The sequence below is a fragment of the Sphaerodactylus townsendi genome, linkage group LG10 (genome assembly GCF_021028975.2).
Source record: "Sphaerodactylus townsendi isolate TG3544 linkage group LG10, MPM_Stown_v2.3, whole genome shotgun sequence".
Taxonomy (NCBI): domain Eukaryota; kingdom Metazoa; phylum Chordata; class Lepidosauria; order Squamata; family Sphaerodactylidae; genus Sphaerodactylus; species Sphaerodactylus townsendi.
The window spans coordinates 2,966,885-2,984,953 of NC_059434.1; the positions used below are offsets into that span (position 1 = coordinate 2,966,885).

At 46.1% G+C, this 18,069-nt stretch overlaps 1 protein-coding gene across 5 annotated transcripts in view; it reads left to right on the forward strand.

Annotated features, from left to right (window-relative positions):
* Positions 1-18,069, forward strand: part of JAKMIP1 (janus kinase and microtubule interacting protein 1) — a 131,605-nt gene that overhangs the window by 63,827 nt on the left and 49,709 nt on the right. For all 5 annotated transcript variants that reach the window (XM_048508978.1, XM_048508977.1, XM_048508980.1 and 2 more), the window contains exons 10-11: positions 690-818; positions 2,528-2,611. In XM_048508978.1, coding sequence (XP_048364935.1) covers positions 690-818; positions 2,528-2,611 — 213 coding nt within the window. The remainder of the gene's footprint in view (positions 1-689; positions 819-2,527; positions 2,612-18,069) is intronic.

The following is an 18,069-nucleotide window of genomic DNA, read 5'->3' on the forward strand; positions in this document are numbered from 1 at the left end:
TACCTTGAAAACCCCTCCAGGGATCACCATAAGTTGGCTGTGATTTGATGGTACTTGACACACACAGACAACCTCCTTCTACAAGGAAAATAGATACCCCGAGAGAATGGGAGGATCTCCTTGAGGTGGAGAAGATAAATAGGTTCCAGATTTTTTTACATGTTTGTAAAACTCCTTTTCCAAAGGAGCAGTTCCTTAGAAGCTAAATTCATTATTTCTGACACTCATGTTTGTATTTTCAGGGCTCCTTTGCTTTTCTCGCTTATAGTGCCAGATGAGTTTGCAGTAAGTGCAGGATGCTGGAATTAGTCTCATTGGCATCCCGTCACGGGGTGGACCCAGCGGCTCTCTTTGCTCAAACACGAGGGCTTCCCCCAGCAGAGTCCAACTTCTGTGGCTCCCCTCCGCCCTGCCCACAGCAGCCTAACGTGGCTCCCAGAATGCTGCTCCTGGGGGTTAATTAACACCCAAGGGGTGGGAGGGAAGAGCCATCAAGTCCAACTCCGAGGTCAGAAGTCTTTTATCTGCATAAATGCACTCTTGGACCTCTCCCATGGAATGCCTGCTGCAAAGGATGTCACTGGAATTTTATTTTTATAATTTACTTGCTTCTTTTTCTTTAAATTGATGATCATAAAGCACTGAAATATATTTGCAACTCCAAGCAGAAAACGTTTATTTATTTAAAGAGCACACCAAAAGAAGAAGCCGATTTGCGATTCTGTCAGCTAACCAGAGAATATCAAGCGCTGCAGAGGGCGTACGCATTGCTGCAGGAACAGGTCGGGGGGACTCTGGATGCAGAAAGAGAAGCGAGGGTAACTATTTTTAAAGCTTTCTAGATGGCATTTGTTGGACATTGAAAGATATGCTTAACAACTGATCTGCTTAAATCATGATTGAATTCCACCTGAATTAATCCAATTCCACTGTGAAATAATTCTCTCTCAGCTGTATTTATAAACGGGCCTTGTTAGTAGAAATACCTGGATTATTTGGCAACATTTTGGTAGATCTAGATTTCCACGTTGCAACTTCAGACTTGATCTGGGATTGTGGACTGGGCCGTTTTGGACTCTGAAATTGAATCTAGAACAGGGGCCTTCGGTGTGTCACAAAACAGAGGGTATCATCACATGTTGCAACCTGATGCATTTCGATCCCACTGGATCTTCTTATGAAATCAATAAATAACCCATCCACACATACATATGGATATTAGTTCTCTGTGCAGGCTATTTTGTGTATGACCCTAGCAATTGAGGTTTTGTGGTTATTTGTGGTATATTTTGTGATACTTACTTTACACCTGTTTTTAGATGTTGATGTATCTTCTCTATTGAGATCTGTATGTACAGTTTTCTATTGATAATAGTCAAGCATAGTGCAATAAAATGCATATTTAAAACATTTTAACATATATCTATCAGACATCTCAACCTCTTTGGATTTCTAGCGTGTACTGTGAGGCCCACTGCAGACTTGGGATATTCTGTTTAGTTCTAATGCTGGCTTATCTACTGTTCCTCATGGGTGGAACCATAAATCCATACCAAAATTCAGGTGGCAGCATCTTTGCTAATAATCTGTGCATGACAACTTATACCGCCCCATCCCCAGAGCCCTTCGGGGATGGGGCGGTATAAAAGTCAAACAAACAAACAAACAAACAAACAAAAATAATCATCCAACTACATCTGAACGTTTTCCTGCTAGATTTTCTGTGGCTCGATGCCCTACCTTGGGAAAAGTCTTCCTGTGTTGGTTAGAAATAGCAATGAACTCACACAGCCATGCCAATCATCCCATGATAAGATCAGCTGCACCTATGTAACATGCAAAATTTTAAAAAGAAAAAGGGGCCTCCTTAGAACAGCAGGGCAGATGCTGCTCCTGGGGGTTAACTAACACCCAAGGGGTGGGAGGGAAGAGCCATCAAGTCCAACTCCGAGGTCAGAAGTCCTTTTATCTGCATTAATGCAGGCAGATGCTCCCTGGCCATGGACAACACAGTGGAAGGGAGAGAAATGAAGCGCCTCCTGCCTGCCACTCATGCAGGACTGGCTGCAACTCAGGATTTTTCAAGAGGATCACTGATTTAGCGATTTTTTAAAATCCCAGGTTGAGGGAAATAAAATGGGGCAGACTCGTTTGGGAGGCGGGACCTGTGCAAAGCCCCCCCCCCCCCCAACAGTTTATATAGCGTCCTACACCCATTACATTTGCCCTGTGCAGAACCAACCCTTTTCACATAGCATTCATCTCCATGGTCTGTTGACAACTCGCAGTTCCCACTTAAACAGAGTTACACCCAGCAAAAGCCATTGACTTCAGTGAGCTTAGCAGGACATAACTCCTCTTGAGTTGTTGGCCACCATATGAAGACTAGTAGAGTCCTAGTGTCACTTTTAGCAGTTACTTCTTTATAGGGATAATTTGGAGTAGTGAGTAGCAGAAATGAGTCTTGTATGTTGTATCTCAGTTATCACTGTGGTAATGTTAAGTGTTATGTCAACTGGCTTTTCAGACTCGTGAGCAACTGCAAGCTGACCTTCTCAGGTGCCAAGCAAAAATAGAAGACCTGGAGATGACTCTGATTGAGAGAGGCCAGGTAAAAGGCTCCCTCCCTGCTGCATGTCGATTCTTTCTGTCTCTTGCATGCAGTGCCGCTGTTATCATCTTCCTGGCTTCCTGGTGCATTTGTGTGTTTGCTAGTCTACCAATGAAAAACACTTAATAAGGGTTCAGTGAGAAAATATATTAAATGCAATGAATGTTGAACAGTGTAATCCGTGATCTTGTCCTCTCTTGAGTCCAAGCCTGGTTGAATTCAGTGAGCAGGGAATTCAAGAGCAGATGTGCCCAGCATGAGGCGTCCCTGTCTGGTGTCAGAGGCCCTCTTCTGGCTCATGCAGCTTCATGCTTCTTTCTTTGTCTGCCTGGCAATAAATACTGTTCTCAGAATTACATGACCTTAATTTGAAGAGAGGCGCTATAAAATGAATTTTCTCATTTGTGGTTTTTCCAAGATATCCAGGGACTGAGAGCCAATTCTGATTAGAACTCATTATGTCTTTTTGGAAGTAACACCTTGGCAAGTACTCATGCGAATCTTAGGGTTCTCTCCCTTCTCAATGAGAACAAGGAACAGGCACAGGAGGAACAGACTCAGCTCTCAGAGAAGGCACAAGTGACAGAAGGTTCAACCCATGAAATGTCCCCTGCAAAACCCCAGAGGAGATTTGTGGTGGTGACTCCCTGCTAAACAGAAGCAGCAATTTGCAGGCCTGATAGGCTGTATCAAGAGATCTGCTGTCTCCCTGGAGCAAAAATCCGTGATGTCTCAGAGAGGCTGAGAAGAGTTGTCAAGCCCACTGACAATTATCCCTTCCTTTTAATCATGAACCAAAGCCTTAGATGTCTCTACACTAATGCACAAAGCATGGGTAATAAACAGGATGAACTGGAACTTTTAACACACCATAATAATTGTGATATAATAGGCATCATGAAACCTGGTGGGATGAATCTCATGACTGGAATGTAATAATTGAGGGGTACAACCTATTCCAGAGAAATAGATCAACTAGGAAAGGTGGTGGAATAGCACTATATGTCAGGGATGGTTACACCTGTGAGCAGGCCCATGACTTAAATCCTGGAAACCAGGTTAAGAGCATCTGGGTAAAAGATTAAGGGGGATAAAAACAACAATGATCTCATTGTGAGGAGTCTAGTACAGACCCCCAAGCCAGATTGAAGAGTTGGATGATGCCTTCCTGGAGCAGATGACCAAACGTGCACAAAGAAGAGAAATAATAGTAATGGGAGATTTCAATCATCCGGATATTTTCTGGGAGTCAAACTCTGCCAAGACTACCAGGTCCAACAATTTCCTCACCTGCCTTGCAGACAGTTTCATGGTCCAGAAGGTGGATGAGGCAATAAGGGGATCGGCTATTTTAGACCTGCTCCTAACCAACAATGATAATCTGATTAATGGGTCCTGATGAGGGAGTGACCATGTTCTCCTGGAGTTCGTTCTACAATGGAAAGGGGATGCCAAGTCCAGTTGGGCACAAGTTCTAGACTTTAAGAAAGCTGATTTTAGTAAACTTAAGCAACTACTGGGTGTGATCCTATGGTTAAGAATCCTAAAAGAGAAAGGAGGACAAGATGGATGGGAGTTTCTTAAAAGTGAATTCTTGAGGGCACAATTTCAAACAGTTCTAATGAGCATAATTAATGGGAGGTGTCTTAAGAACAGGAATGAACAAACCGAATTGGCACACTAACCTGGACTTATATGTTCATCACAATTATAATAAATGATTCAAACATCCGTTTGTACAAAGTTATTTCAATTATTCTTCATGTAACTGATAACACAATTATCCTAACACTAACCCTATTCTAATCTCATATTCATGAAAGTCATAAAGTGCAATACGTGATGTGTCAATGAAACATTATCATCTAGGGGAAGGATGACACTTTATAAAAATGTTAACCCCAGGAAGAAATCAAGTTATTGAGAATTGGTATACTGAGGAAGATACCTTCGAAAACGGATTCAGACGCGTGGTGCGATTCTATGCAGGATTCTCATTTTCAATATACCATCTGTGTATGGACTTAAGGCACAGGATATACTAGCTCCTTTGTGGAGTTCCATATGGGAATCATATGAAAATGGATATGTAAATATATTTTGGAATTTATCAATTTGAAGTCTCATATGGACTTTTTGATATACACTTGACAATTAATGTGATGAGAATTAACAATCATTTTCTGAAGACAACTACAAAGAATTGTTGGTGTATACATATAAGGATATTATGAAAATTGTATATTGATGATGTTTCATTGACACTGGCACTTTATATAAATGTATTGCACTTTATGACTTTCATGAATATGAGATTAGAATAGGGTTAGTGTTAGGATAATTGTGTTATCAGTTACATGAAGAATAATTGAAATAACTTTGTACAAACGGATGTTTGAATCATTTATTATAATTGTGATGAACATATAAGTCCAGGTTAGTGTGCCAATTCGGTTTGTTCGTTCCTGTCATTTATACTTGGCACGCTAGTTCCATTCCTGTTTGCTATTAAGGTGTCTAAAGAAACCAGGATGGATGTCTAAAGAACTCTCAAGTGAGCTAAGACATGTGAGGGACATGTACAAGAAATGGAAAAGGGGGGAAATTACTAAAGAGGAGTTTGAACAAATAGCCAAGACATGTAGGGAGAAAGTCAGAAAAGTTAAAGCTCCCCCTCTCCGGGATCACCAGGGCTTTTGTAAATGTTTTTAAAAACTGCATTAGATTATTGTTGTATTGATCTGCCATTGCAATAGCAGGTGTAACAGATTCTGTGAATTCTCAGCTTTCATTAAAAAAGCAAGTCTCTAGCCCTTTCCCTTGTGGAGAGATGCCCTTTTCCTAATATCTCTACAAGGGAAGAGGATGGTGACTGACCTTTTTAAAACGAAAGCTGAGAATAGTTACGCTTGTTTTTACAATTTGGTGAATGGAAATAACAATATTCTGGTGCTGATTTCTGATGATGAGATGGAGGAAGTGGCACCAGCAGGGTCAGAGTAAATGACTGTCGAGCGGGCAGAAAATATGACTTTTCCTACCCACACAGCAGCCATGCAGGCTTCACTGTGGACTCCCCCAAAATGCTCCCAGAACAAAGCAGGAGCACAGCTAGAGAAACCTCAGAAGGTGCAGGAATACATCGACATGCTGTGGGGCAGCGGGAAAAACCTGCTTTCCAAAGGCCTTGAACTTGGGACAGATCACTTGTGTCGAAGCTGCCTGTTTCTTCTTTCTTTTCCATGCCCCTTTTCCATGAGGGCATCGACAGGTGTTTTCAGTGAGACACTTTGAATGACCCAGTAGTTCCACTTCTTGTATGAAGCGCTGTAGGACTGGAGGCTTTTGGTTCCCTTTTTTGACCAGAAAAATGTCCCGTGTGTGTAAAACAGGCACAAGTAATAGCACACTAAAGGCAAAAGGGCTGCGCATCACAGGCAAGGCCTCTTCGCATGAAGTTTTAAGGCAACCAGAATTTCCCAATCACAAGAAATGGTTAATTACAGCAGTAGATTGCTTGGTGTCAAGTCACAGCTGATTGTGGAGAACCCCGTAGGGTTTGTGAGTCAAGAGACGTTCTGAAGCGGTTTGCCACTGCCTGCCTCTGCATGGGCCAAGAGAGTTCTGAGACTGGACCAAGGTCACCCAGCAGGCTTCATGTGGAGGAGCAGGGAATCAAACCTGGTTGCTGTAGAACATTCCAAATGCAGAATGTGTGATCTTTTATGTAGTGATGGGTCAGATATAGACTGCACTTGGATCCTTCCACTGGATTTGTGAGTCACATTTTATGTGGCCCCATTTTAGACTCATTGGCAATGCTGAGGGTTGCAAAACAAGGCTCCAAAGCCTAGCAAAACCTGGGGTCAGGGTGGTGGATAGGATCCTGTATAAGCCGAGAATAGCAGTGGGTGTCAGGAGGCCTTGGGTGGTGGTGAACAAACTTAGCCACTATGGGAAGTATAGTTTGATGCCCAGCTAGCTAGGACGTGCTGCACACCCCCATGACTTCATGCGAGACTTCTGGAGACTCAGTGGGACGATCTTCTCTGGCAGCAGCCCAAAGCAGAGGTGGCCTTGGAATGCCAGAACAAGGGAAAGCCCCTGGAGGTTTTGGGAGGGGAGCCTGAGGAGGGTGGGGCTTGGGGAGAGAGGGACTTCACTGGGATGTAATGCCATGCAGTCTACCTTTCAAAGCAGCCATTTTTCTCCAAGGGAACTGATCTTTGTTGCCTGGAGACCATTTATAATCCCAGGAGATCTCCATTGACCACCTTGTTAATAGGCTAACAGTATGAATATCTTTCTCAAAGTAGCAATGGGGAAATATCTCAGCTTGGCAGTGTTTTGGGGAGAGCAACTTAGCTTGGCAGAGCTTTTGGGGAAGGAACAACTTAGCTTGGCGATGTGAGAGGAGGCTAGGCTGGGACCTTTGAGACTATGTATACGGGAAAATTGGCAAGGACCGTTCCGCAAAGTAACACAAGAAGTCCAAATTAAGTTTAAAACGTTTATATAAATTTGGTTTCAAGCAAACATACAGGAAGATATGGAGGCACATACATATAAGTTCCTAGAGATATAAAAAGGTGGGAAAGATAGATTTGGATGATAGAAAGGGAATTGGGAGGCAGCAGGGTGATACGTTACCTAATGGTTCCAATGCAGCAGACGAAGTAGAAGGCAGGGACTCTATGCCAGCATAGACATCCCGTAGAAGGACGATATCGTGTTTCATACCAACTTGACCAAGGGAGGTTCAGATTAGAAATGAGCACTGAGTTTAAGGTGAGCAGGACTTTTATAGGGTGGATTGCTGGTTTGGCAGGAAAAGAGACCCTTTGCATTAGGTTTCGTTTCTTGCATCTGTGCTGGGTTGCAGGGCTGAGCTAATTAGCAGCTCTATCTATTGTTCTAAACCCAGGGGATTGGTAGCCAATTGTTCTCTGATTACATTAGAAACACCTTGAATAGGTGGCCGGCAGAGTGAGTCTCTGGCTGTTGTAATTTTGCTGAGGCAGCGAGATTAAATCAGGGATGGGAGCACTTAGGAGGCTTTAGGAACAGCTGAAGGGAAGGAAGGCTGCAGCATCTCAATTCAAGGGATAGTTCACATTTACAACTCTATCAACTGTAGCTCTGGCTTGGGTGTGGGCATCAAGGAGCAAATGAGTATATTTATTTTCTACTGACTGTTTGCCATTTCTTAGGCTTGCTTTTAGCCTATTTTATCCTGTGCCACACCATATATCTGTTAACATTAATATATCAGAAACATATCTCACATATATATATATATATATATATATATATATATATATATATATAGTATTCATAAATATCCCGGCTTGGATGCGTGTTCTAAGATGTGGGGTGGAAGGGGAGCATAACGACCTAGAGGTTGGTGTCCCTGATGAAAATGGAGCTGAGGCTGGGAAGAAGACCTTTGATATGGCATCATTTGGCATCTTCAAGAACAAATTGGTATCTGCCATACTTGGGGTAGCAAAACATTTTGTATGTTCCTGTTGAAAGCAGGTTTTGGCTCTGGACTCCTCGCCATCCTCTTTGTAGAGCAGCCATATTTACACCCAAATAGAATGCATGAGGTCACATGATGTAATAAGGGCTGGCCCATGGGGATAAAGACAGTGGTAAAACAGAGCCACCTACTTAGCAGGCTCCCTAAGTATACCCCGCCCCCAAATACTGCTTTGTAAATTAGCCAAAGGTAAACATATTAATCCCTCAGAACAGCCTAATTAGAACTATAAATAGGCTCCAGAAGGAATGCTGAGAACCTGTAAGCGTCAGTTAAAGGACAAGGGAGAGGAAGAGAAATTGGCATCTCTTCCCCACTTCCCCTCCCTAACCCTCTCCTCCAGGATGGGTGGGCCACGACCAGATGACCTTGTAGAGTTTAGAGGACTAACAAAACTATTAATCTATAAGCCAGGCACCTAAATTCCAGAATGCAGGAATCAAAAAGTGGACTTTGAAATGCTTCCAGTTTGGGTCATTGCATTTTGGAAGGGGAGGTGTTTGAAAACTGACATAACTTTTGTTTTTAGAGCAGCACGCCTTCTTTGAAGGAGCCCCCACTGTCTCAATGTGCTGTGTCTCCCCAGGTGTGTGTGTGTGTGGGGGGGGACACAGTTCTCTAAATTTATCATCATTCCAGCTGTTAGCGGCACTGATTGACAGGTGTTTTTGGTTCACCAAGTTACCTTCAGCGGATCTGTGCTTTATTTTAGAGATGAACTTTTCCAAGAAAGGGGGAATGTGTGGATGAACTGATACATGCACATGTAGCACTTCAAGAAATACCAGTTGAAGCATTTGGGTGGGGTTGCAAGAGAGACCACTAAACTGGCTTCTGACTCTGTGGTGCAGCTGGATTCTTCATCTTCCCAGCTGGGGAGTGCTGAGCCCAAAGAGCCACTCTGAACTGGCTCTCCCTTCCTGCTCCTTCCATTTCCTGTGGCAGAATAGCTGTTGTGGTTGTGAATGTCTCTGCCTTGAGAAAAACCAAGCCTGCTTTTTAGGCTGTTTTTACTCTGTAACTGTGGAGTCCCCAGGTATGAATTATTCTTCAGAATAAATTTGATATTTCAGATGAAGTTTTCTAGTTCAAGGTGGCTGTTCTGGGTTTTCCAGGCTGTGTGGCTGTGGTCCGGTAGTTTTGCTCCTAACGTTTTGCCTACATCTATGGCTGGCACCTTCAGAGGCATTAATAGTGTACCACTAGAGGGAGGTATAGTCACACTAAAACATCCAAGCACAATCTAAGACTTTAACAAAGAAAGGCAATTAGAAATATGTGCCAATTTGAATAGCTGATAAACTTACAACTCTTCTTCATAAAGAGTGTCTTGAATCCTACTTCAAAATTTGGGATCCCTTGCTAAGATATTTATATAGCTCTGATCCTCAAAATAGAGCAATAATACTTGAAGTGTAGGATATACGTATTAACACAGAGATATATGATGACTTCCTTCCTTGTTCTATGAACTTTTTTATCTCCGTAACATATCATATAGTTATAATGCTATAGATAGTTATAATGTAACATTGTATAGTTAAGATGTTATATTGTTGTAATTTATATATTAAGGTTAATGACTAGGTAGATTCTAAATAACAAATGTTAAGACACATAGTTTACATCACTTGTAACAGATAATATGTTCTTTCCTCTGTTCTTCTTAAATTCATAATGATCTATTTAAGAGAATTATAGTATTTAATTGTATCTCAACAAATGTGCAGTTTTTTACAAAATAAAATTAAAAGATTGTTTAAAAAATCTGAGATATGAAGATAGGGGTCCCTGAGATATGAAGGCCCCAGGCTGCGAAGAGCCTTATAGGTTAAATATATGCCAATTTTACTTGTTTCAAAAAATTGTATCTTACAGATACAAATAGAAAAATATGATATGGGACACAGAAAAATATTACATGGGAAATGTCATCTAATTTATTGTAGCAATGTAAACTTGAAACTGTATTTTGGTGATACTTAACCATAACCTCCTTTACTTAACCACTTACTCCTTTACTTAACCACTTTTACTTAACCACTTACTGTATATTACTGTTTTACACTGTTACAATGATTGGATGAAATTTCCCATGTAAATTTTTTTCTGTGTATAGTATTTGTATCTGTAATATATTTATTTAATTTACTTATCATTCACATTTAATATACCTCCCCATCCCCAGAGCGCTTTGAGTGGTGTACAATCATTAAAACAATAAAATATAGTCATACTGAAATTCCAATTAAAACATCAAGTGAACATAAGATAACAACACCAACTTTGACTCTAAAATCAGATAATAACACATGCAATAATACCAGGGCGGTTAGACTATAGTGTGTGCTCCAGGAATAGAATTTGGAGCGCAAGGAATGGAACCCTCAACGGCTGACCTCCCCAAAAACCCGACAGAACAACTCTGTCTTGCAGGCCCTGTGGAACTGCTCTAAGTCCCGCAGGGCCTGGATAATGCCCTCCGCATCCCAACTGGAGTTCTCAATACTAGAACAGCATCATCTGCAATGTTCCAAGATATAATTTCCATGGATTTCCGTGGATTTCCATGTACGAGCCCATCCATTTTCCGTGGATTTCCATGTACGAGCCCACCTGAATTAGGAAGAAGCCGAGCTCATCGGGATCCCCATCAAAGTCTTCTTTAAAACTCTTCCGGGGTCCCCTCTGGAGGTTACACCCTTGTAGGTGGTTTAGGGCATCCCCCTCCGTGACGTCCCGCCTGCCACTCCGGCAGTAGGGGCTACGATCTTGTGTAGATCAGCCAGCTGTCTCCGCAGGGAATGCAGTTCAGTTCTCACCTCACCCTCAATACTCTGTCCTCTACAACTTCCTCCTCAGCAGTAGGGGCCTTGAGAACTGCTTTCTCCTTTTCCTGTTCAGCCATTAAGTAAGCCACTTGCTGCTGAAGGGCCGAGAGGTCGGATTTTAGTTGGTCCCTTTTACGAGTGACCTCTTCTGTTTGTAGCTGCAGCGTTTCATACGTGCGCCTCAGCGTTGACATGAAGAATAAATTATTTACTGGGGTCCACATTTGCTGAGGTCCGCATTTACCAACATCGGTTCCGAGGTGAAAATCCCCTTGAATGCCTAGAATGCCACCTGGCACTCCGCCGTCCAGGCAAGGGACGACCCTGGCCTGGCCCCACCAGGCCCAGTACCTTTGGTGTGGAGGAGGTCAGTGAGGGGAAGGGCTACCCTGGCGAAGTCAGGGATGAAGTCCCTGTAGAAGTTCGCAAACCCCCAAAAGGACTGTAGTTGTCTGCATGTGCATGGGGCCACCCAGTCCACAACAGCCTGAACCTTGCTCGGGTCAATCCCCCGCCCCAAGATGCGGTAGCCCAAAAGTCCACCCGTTCCTGATGGAACTCGCATTTGGAAAGCTTGGCATAGAATTCGTGTCGTATGAGGTGGTGCAGCACCTCATGCACCAGCTTGATGTGTGCCTGAACGGTCTCAGAATAGGTCAGCACATCATCCAAATATACGACCACCCCCTTAAACAACAGGTCGTGGAGGAGCTCGTTAATGACATTCATAAACACCTTGGGGGCCCCACTGAGGCCGAATGGCATCATGCGGTACTCAAACTGGCCAGGGGGGGTATTGACAGCAGTGAGGTGTTCCTGTCCCTCAGCAATGCAGACCTGAAAATACGCCTCCCACAAATCCAGTTTGGTGAACACCTTACCCTTGGAGAGGTGCCCCAACAAGTCTTTGATGAAGGGAAGGGGACTTGTTGTTCAGGGACACTGCATTCAGGCCTCTGTAGTCCGTACCGAGGCGGAGGGAGCCATCCTTTTTGCGGAAAAGGACGGGGGCCCCCATGTGAGACTTGGCAGCTCTAATGAAGCCACTTGCCAAGTTCTTGTTGACGAACTCCCGCAGCGCCGCCAGTTCACGGGGGCTTATCTGGTACAGTTTCCCCTTGGGAAGTTGGGCCCTTCGGGACCAGTTTGATCGAGCAGTTGGAGCTGCAGTGGGGTGGCAGGCGGTTGCACTCCCCCTCGTTGAAGGCCGTAGCGAGGTCACGATAGGGCCCTGGAGGGCGGAGGCGCAAGGTGGTGGCACAGTCAGGAAACCTGCCAAAAGCTGCTTGCCATCACTGGAATGGGCCGGGAGAGGAGCTGTGGAATCTGGCAGGGCCCTGCTGGGAGGGGTGAAGATGTGAACAACATGTTCTGACCACCTGATGTCCGGGTTGTGGTGAGCTAACCAGGGCATACCTAACACTAGGGGATAGCTGCCCAACTTGGCCACTACGACCATTGCTCGCTGTGCCCCGCAAACGATACAAACACCGGCTCCGACTTTTGGGTGGAAAGCCCCCCCAGCACAGTGCCATCCATCTGTCCAAACCGGAGCAGCCGTTTCAGTTTAATGCATCCGAGTCATAACACCGCCACCAAATCAGGTTGGATCAGGCACCTCAAGCCACCCGAGTCAATGAGAGCCTCAGCATGGGTATGGGTCTGAGACCCCGGGAGGGAAAGAGTGACTGATATGACAATGGGCTTGGTGAAGAAAGCACTCACCCGCTCTTTGGCACCTGCTGGGACGACCTGGCTGCCGGCGCTCCTTAAGCCAGGTTGTTGTCGTTTCCCGCCAGTGCACCATAGTCCTGGGTGTCCAACGCCTCAAAGTCGTTCAAGTCTTCGGCCTTGGGCCTTGGGCAACCTTGGGCAGCCAGGTTAAGGGTGGCACTGGCTGCTGCAGGGCGGGGTCATTGGGAACCTTTTGCAGGGGTTCCCGAGTGCTGCATGCCCTTGGTTCCAGAAGCAGTTGCTGCAGTGCGACGACCAGGGAAAGACGTGATTAGGTGGCCGCCTTCTCCACAGTGCAAGCACAGGCCCAAGCGGCTGCAGGTGCGAGCAGATTCAGGGGGCCCCACTCGTGTCTTCTCATTGTCCATGGCCTTCTCTGGCGTCCGGAGCAGCTGGCATTGGGTGCGGTTCCACCATTGTTCCGACTGCTTCACTTGCCAGATCCGTATCTCGGTATCCTCTGCCCGCCTGATCCATTCCATTAATGTCTTAGGGTCGCCGTGGATCAGGGCCCATTGTAGTACCCTTGGGGTGAAGAGCATCCTTGAAGAGCTGGACCAGGACCAACTCAGGCTACCCATGCAAGTGGCTGGCTAGCCTGCGGAAGTCAGAGGCGAACTCGCTGACCGAGCGGCTCTTGTCATAGGCGTTGTAGTTTGCCCCGAGCCTTCTCTTCCACCTTGAACCTCTGTCGAAGGACCAGCAGGAACCGTTTTAGGTTGTAGATTTCCAGCACATCTTCCTCTACTAGTCCCACTAGCCAATTAGCCGCCTTGCCCTGGAGCCGGGTCCTGATCTTGAACAGTCTCTCCCAGTTCGAGTAGAAGCTGCTACAATGGACCTCCATGTACAAACCCACTTGGATCAAGAAAAAGGCAAGTTCATCTGGATTCCCATTAAAGTCCACCTAAAAACTTTTCCGAGGCCTCCCTGGGACACAGGGCCTCGTCGGTAGTTTGGAGTGCTCCACCCTGCGGTGACTAACCTGTCACCCTGGTGGTAGGGACTGCGGTCCTGTGTAAGGTTGGCTAGCTGCCCCAGTGGGGAGCGCAGCTCGGCTCTCAGCCTTCCGCGCTGTCCTCCTCAACCCCCTCCGCAGTTGTGGAGGGCTCGAGAGCTGTTCTCTCCCTTTCCCGTTAAGCCACTTGCTGCTGATGGTCCGAAAGGTCGGATTGTAGCAGGTCCCTCTCCTGGGTGACCTCCTCTGTCCGGAATCGCAGTGCCTCGTAAGCGCGCCACTGTTTGTCCGCCTCATGGCTCGATTCTCTCCCCAGTGCTTGGGGATTGGCTAGGAATGTCTCCAAGCTTGTTCTCCATCCATGTCTTCATGGAGGGTGCCGACCCTAGTCCAGGACGAATGGTGGGGGGGTGTCACACCCGCTTGTTCAGGTGTAGGCTGCCTCACCAGGGGTCCCTCGTCCTGCTGGGGAGAGTCTGGGATAGCAGGCATAGGTTCTCCTGACCCAGCCATGCCTATAGGAAGTCTGGGCACGTGGTTGAACAATAAGAGTGAGTTCCAGCACAATGTAAGCTGAACACACTCAGACAAAGCTAACGCTAGAAAAGCAACTTTATTGATTTATGTCGCCCTAACTACAGGGTGCTGGAACTGAGGATTCGTGTCTTCAGTTCCAGTATTTATTTCTGAACTCAACAACAACCAATCAGCTTTTTTCCCCCGCCCAGTCTCCGGTGGGATGTAGCTTCTCAGTTTACTTTCCCGCTCTTTTTGGAAAAAGGCGGGAGCCGGTGCATGCTGGGAGTTGCAGTCCTGACAGCCTGGAGTCTCTTCCCAGCAACAGAACTCCAAGGCCACAGTTAGACATGATAACACTGCTCCTGCATAAGCAAAAGCAAATTCCCCACTTTCTAACAGCCCCATCATGCCAGTTCAGCTCCCTCTAAGGCCTTCCTCTTGGTTTGGTGGGAAAGTCTCGGTGAAAGCCCTAATTAATTTGGGAGCTCGAATGCAAGTGTCAGAACCTCCTTTAACCACCCACTCATTCTGTCCTGGAGAATAACCCTTCTGTGAGATTAGATACTGCAAACGATTGCGATAGATGTGAGAGTCCAATATATCTTGGATTTCATAATGTGTGGCCCCATCAATCAGAGTTAGAGGAGGAGGAGGAGGAGGAGATGTAGGGCGCCAGACGTCGGGCTTTTTTCAGGAGGCTGCAATGAAAAATAGGGTGTATTTTACATAGAGCCTTAGGCAGCTTCAGTTGTACTGTCACCACAATAATTTTGTGAACAACAGGAAAAGGACCAATGTATTTGTGTCCCAGTTTCTGAATGTTTGTAAGATTTTTGGTAGAGAGAAAAACCATATCTTCCACATCCAACACAAGGGGGCGATGATGCTTGTCAACCTGTTTTTTGTGAGCATCCTTTGCTTTCTGCAGAGCTCTGAGAATGGGATCCCAGCCATCTACAATCTGCTGGATCCATTCCTGCAATTCTGGGGGGCCCACAGTAGACTGACCCAGAAAAGGTAAGGGCTTGCCTAATTGTCCCAAGACTGCTTCAAAGGGGGTATTCCCAGTGCTGCTGTGGACTGCATTATTGTAAACATATTTAGCATATGGCAACAGATCTACCTAATTATCTGGTTGATAATTACCGTATATACTCGCGTACAAGCCGAGTTTTTCAGCCCTGTTTTAAGGCTGAAGAATACACCCCTGGCTTATACATGAGTCACCGCTTACCAGCAATCACAAGCGCTTGTTGCTGCCCTTCCCGGAGGGCGAAGGGGAAACCCCTGCAGCCAGCGGGCTCTTCAGGCCTCTGCTGAGGCTGGGGGCATGGCCCGGGATGACTTCCCTGTGGCTGCACAAGCCGCTTGTTGCTGCCCTCCTCTGAGGGTGAAGGGGGAACCCTGAGGCACCCCTACTGGCTAGGCTTCCTCAAACCCCAGCCAGGAGGCAGAGGAGGGGAGTCAGGGGGAGTCACTGCCCAAATAAGGAGCTCCCTCTGCCTCCAGCTGGGTTTGAGGAAGCCCAGCCAGCTGGCAGGCAGAGGGAGCTCCTTATTTGGGCAGTGACATCAGGGGGAGTCACTGCCCAAATAAGGAGTTTCCTCTGCCTGCCGGCTGGCTGGGCTTCCTCAAACCCCAGCTTCCCACCCTGGACTTATGCATGAGTCAATAAGTTTTCCCAGGTTTTGGTGGTAAAATTAGGTGCCTCGGCTTATACACAGGTCAGCTTATACACAAGTATATACAATACTGCAGCATCTGAGATACTGTTCTAGTGTCTGATTGGTCTGTTCAAATCTGTCTCCGTCTGTCTCTGCGGGATAAACTGAAGATAAAGTTTGCTCCACCCCCAGGAGACGTAAAAATTCCCTCCAGAATTTTGAAACAAATTGGCTGCCCCAATCAGAAATAATCCTATCTGGGGCTGAATGTAATCGACAGATATGCTGGATAAACACCTTAGCTAATTTCGGAGCACTGGGGATGGAAGCACAAGGGATAAAGTGGGCCTGTTTGGAAAACAAATCAACCACCATCCAAATAACAGTTTTGCCATGACTGGCAGGCAAGTCCAAGATAAAATCCATTGAAATTACTTTCCAGGGACGGTTGGGGGCTGGTATCGGTTGCAGAAGCCCTTGGGGCTTCTCTGGATGTCCTTTAGCCATGGCACAAACAGAACAGCCTCTAACATAAGCATCTATATCCTTGCGCATGGTGAGCCACCAAAATTGACGTTAGAGGAGGTGTAACTTTTTTACAAAACCAAAGTGTCCTGCTGCTTTGGAATCGTGTCCTTGCTGGATAATAGCTACGTGAAGCGAGGGCGGTACGAAAAGCAGGTCTCCCCTCCACCACATTCCATTACGTAAGGTTAACTGAGGGTCGCCCTCTTCTAGTGGGAATTGTTCCTTGCCCGCCTCCAGAAAGGAGGAGAGAAGGCTTGCAGGAGGTTGGACTATGGAAGTCGATGCCGTAGCATCAGGTGGGCAGGTCTGAGAACAGGTGGTAACTTGCAATCCCAGCTGGGCAGAGGAAGGTATAGTTTGGGGCGGTTGCAGTGGTGGGATCCAAAAATTTTAGTAACAGGTTCCCATGGTGGTGGGATTCAAACTGTGGTGTAGCGCCAATGGGGCTGGGCGGGGCACGACGGGGGCATGGCTGGGCATTCCGGGGGCGGGGCATTCCGGGGTGGGGCTGTAGCAAGGACACAGCCGCTGCGCTGGTCCATGGGCGGGAAACGAATGCATGCAGGCGCATGCTGCCACGCACGCTGGTGCACCTCCTGCTAGACTGCTTCAAGTTCTGCGCGCTACTGCTGGGAGGAGGGGCGTAACTAAGGCAAAAATCACGTGGCAAAATCACCAATGAGTAACCCCCTCTCGGCACACACAAATAATTAGTAACCTACTCTTGGGAACCTGTGAGAACCTGCTGGATCCCACCTCTGGGCGGTCGTACCTCCACCTCCTCCGACACCAGAAGGCAGGAAAATGCATCCGCTAACCGATTGGATTTGCCAGGGAAAAAATGAATGGTAAAATTGAACTAGGAAAAGAAGCCCAACGGAGCTGCTTAGCGGAAAGTTTACCAGGGGTGCTAAGCGAGGCTAGGTTCTCATGATGTAAGAACATCATAACAGTTCTTATGATGGAGTACGGGCATGGAGTACCCTCCAGCCAGTGTCTCAATGTCGACAAAGCCTGTTTGATAGCTCCAGTCTCTTTATCACCCAAAGTCCAATTGACTTCGGCTCCAGTAAAATTTTTTGATAAGTAAGCACAAGAGTGCAGTTTGCCATCTGCCCCTTTCTGTAGCAACGCAGCCTTATCCGAGGCATCTACACGTACTACAAAGGGCTGAACTGGATCTGAATGAGTTAGTACAGGCTCAGAGGTAAACGCTTGTTTGAGAGCATCCAACGCAGTCTGGCAGGATGGTGTCCACCCAAGAGGTTGTACTAAGTATTTTTGGAACAAGTGAAAATGGCACATATTTCTAATTGCCTTTCTTTGTTATCATCTGAGACTGTGTTTTGGCATTTTAGGTAGGGTACCTTTAGAGGCATGTCATGGTGAGATGGGTTTCTTTCTGTGTCAGCCTGGAAAACCCACCAGAGCCAGTTGATTCTGGCCGAGAAAGCATTCAGGAACGCAATTTTTGAGGTCTTGGGAAAGCTTATCAGGACAGAGCTTCATTACAAGTTTTTAAAAGTTCTTAAAACTACAGGTGATTATCATCACTATAACGACCACACTTGGTGTTTTTTCCTGATTGCAGGAAAATTTGCTTTGTTATTGTTTATCCCAATAATCTTTACAACATCCCTGTAAATCAGTCTGGTGCAATAACTACCATGTTCCAAATGGGA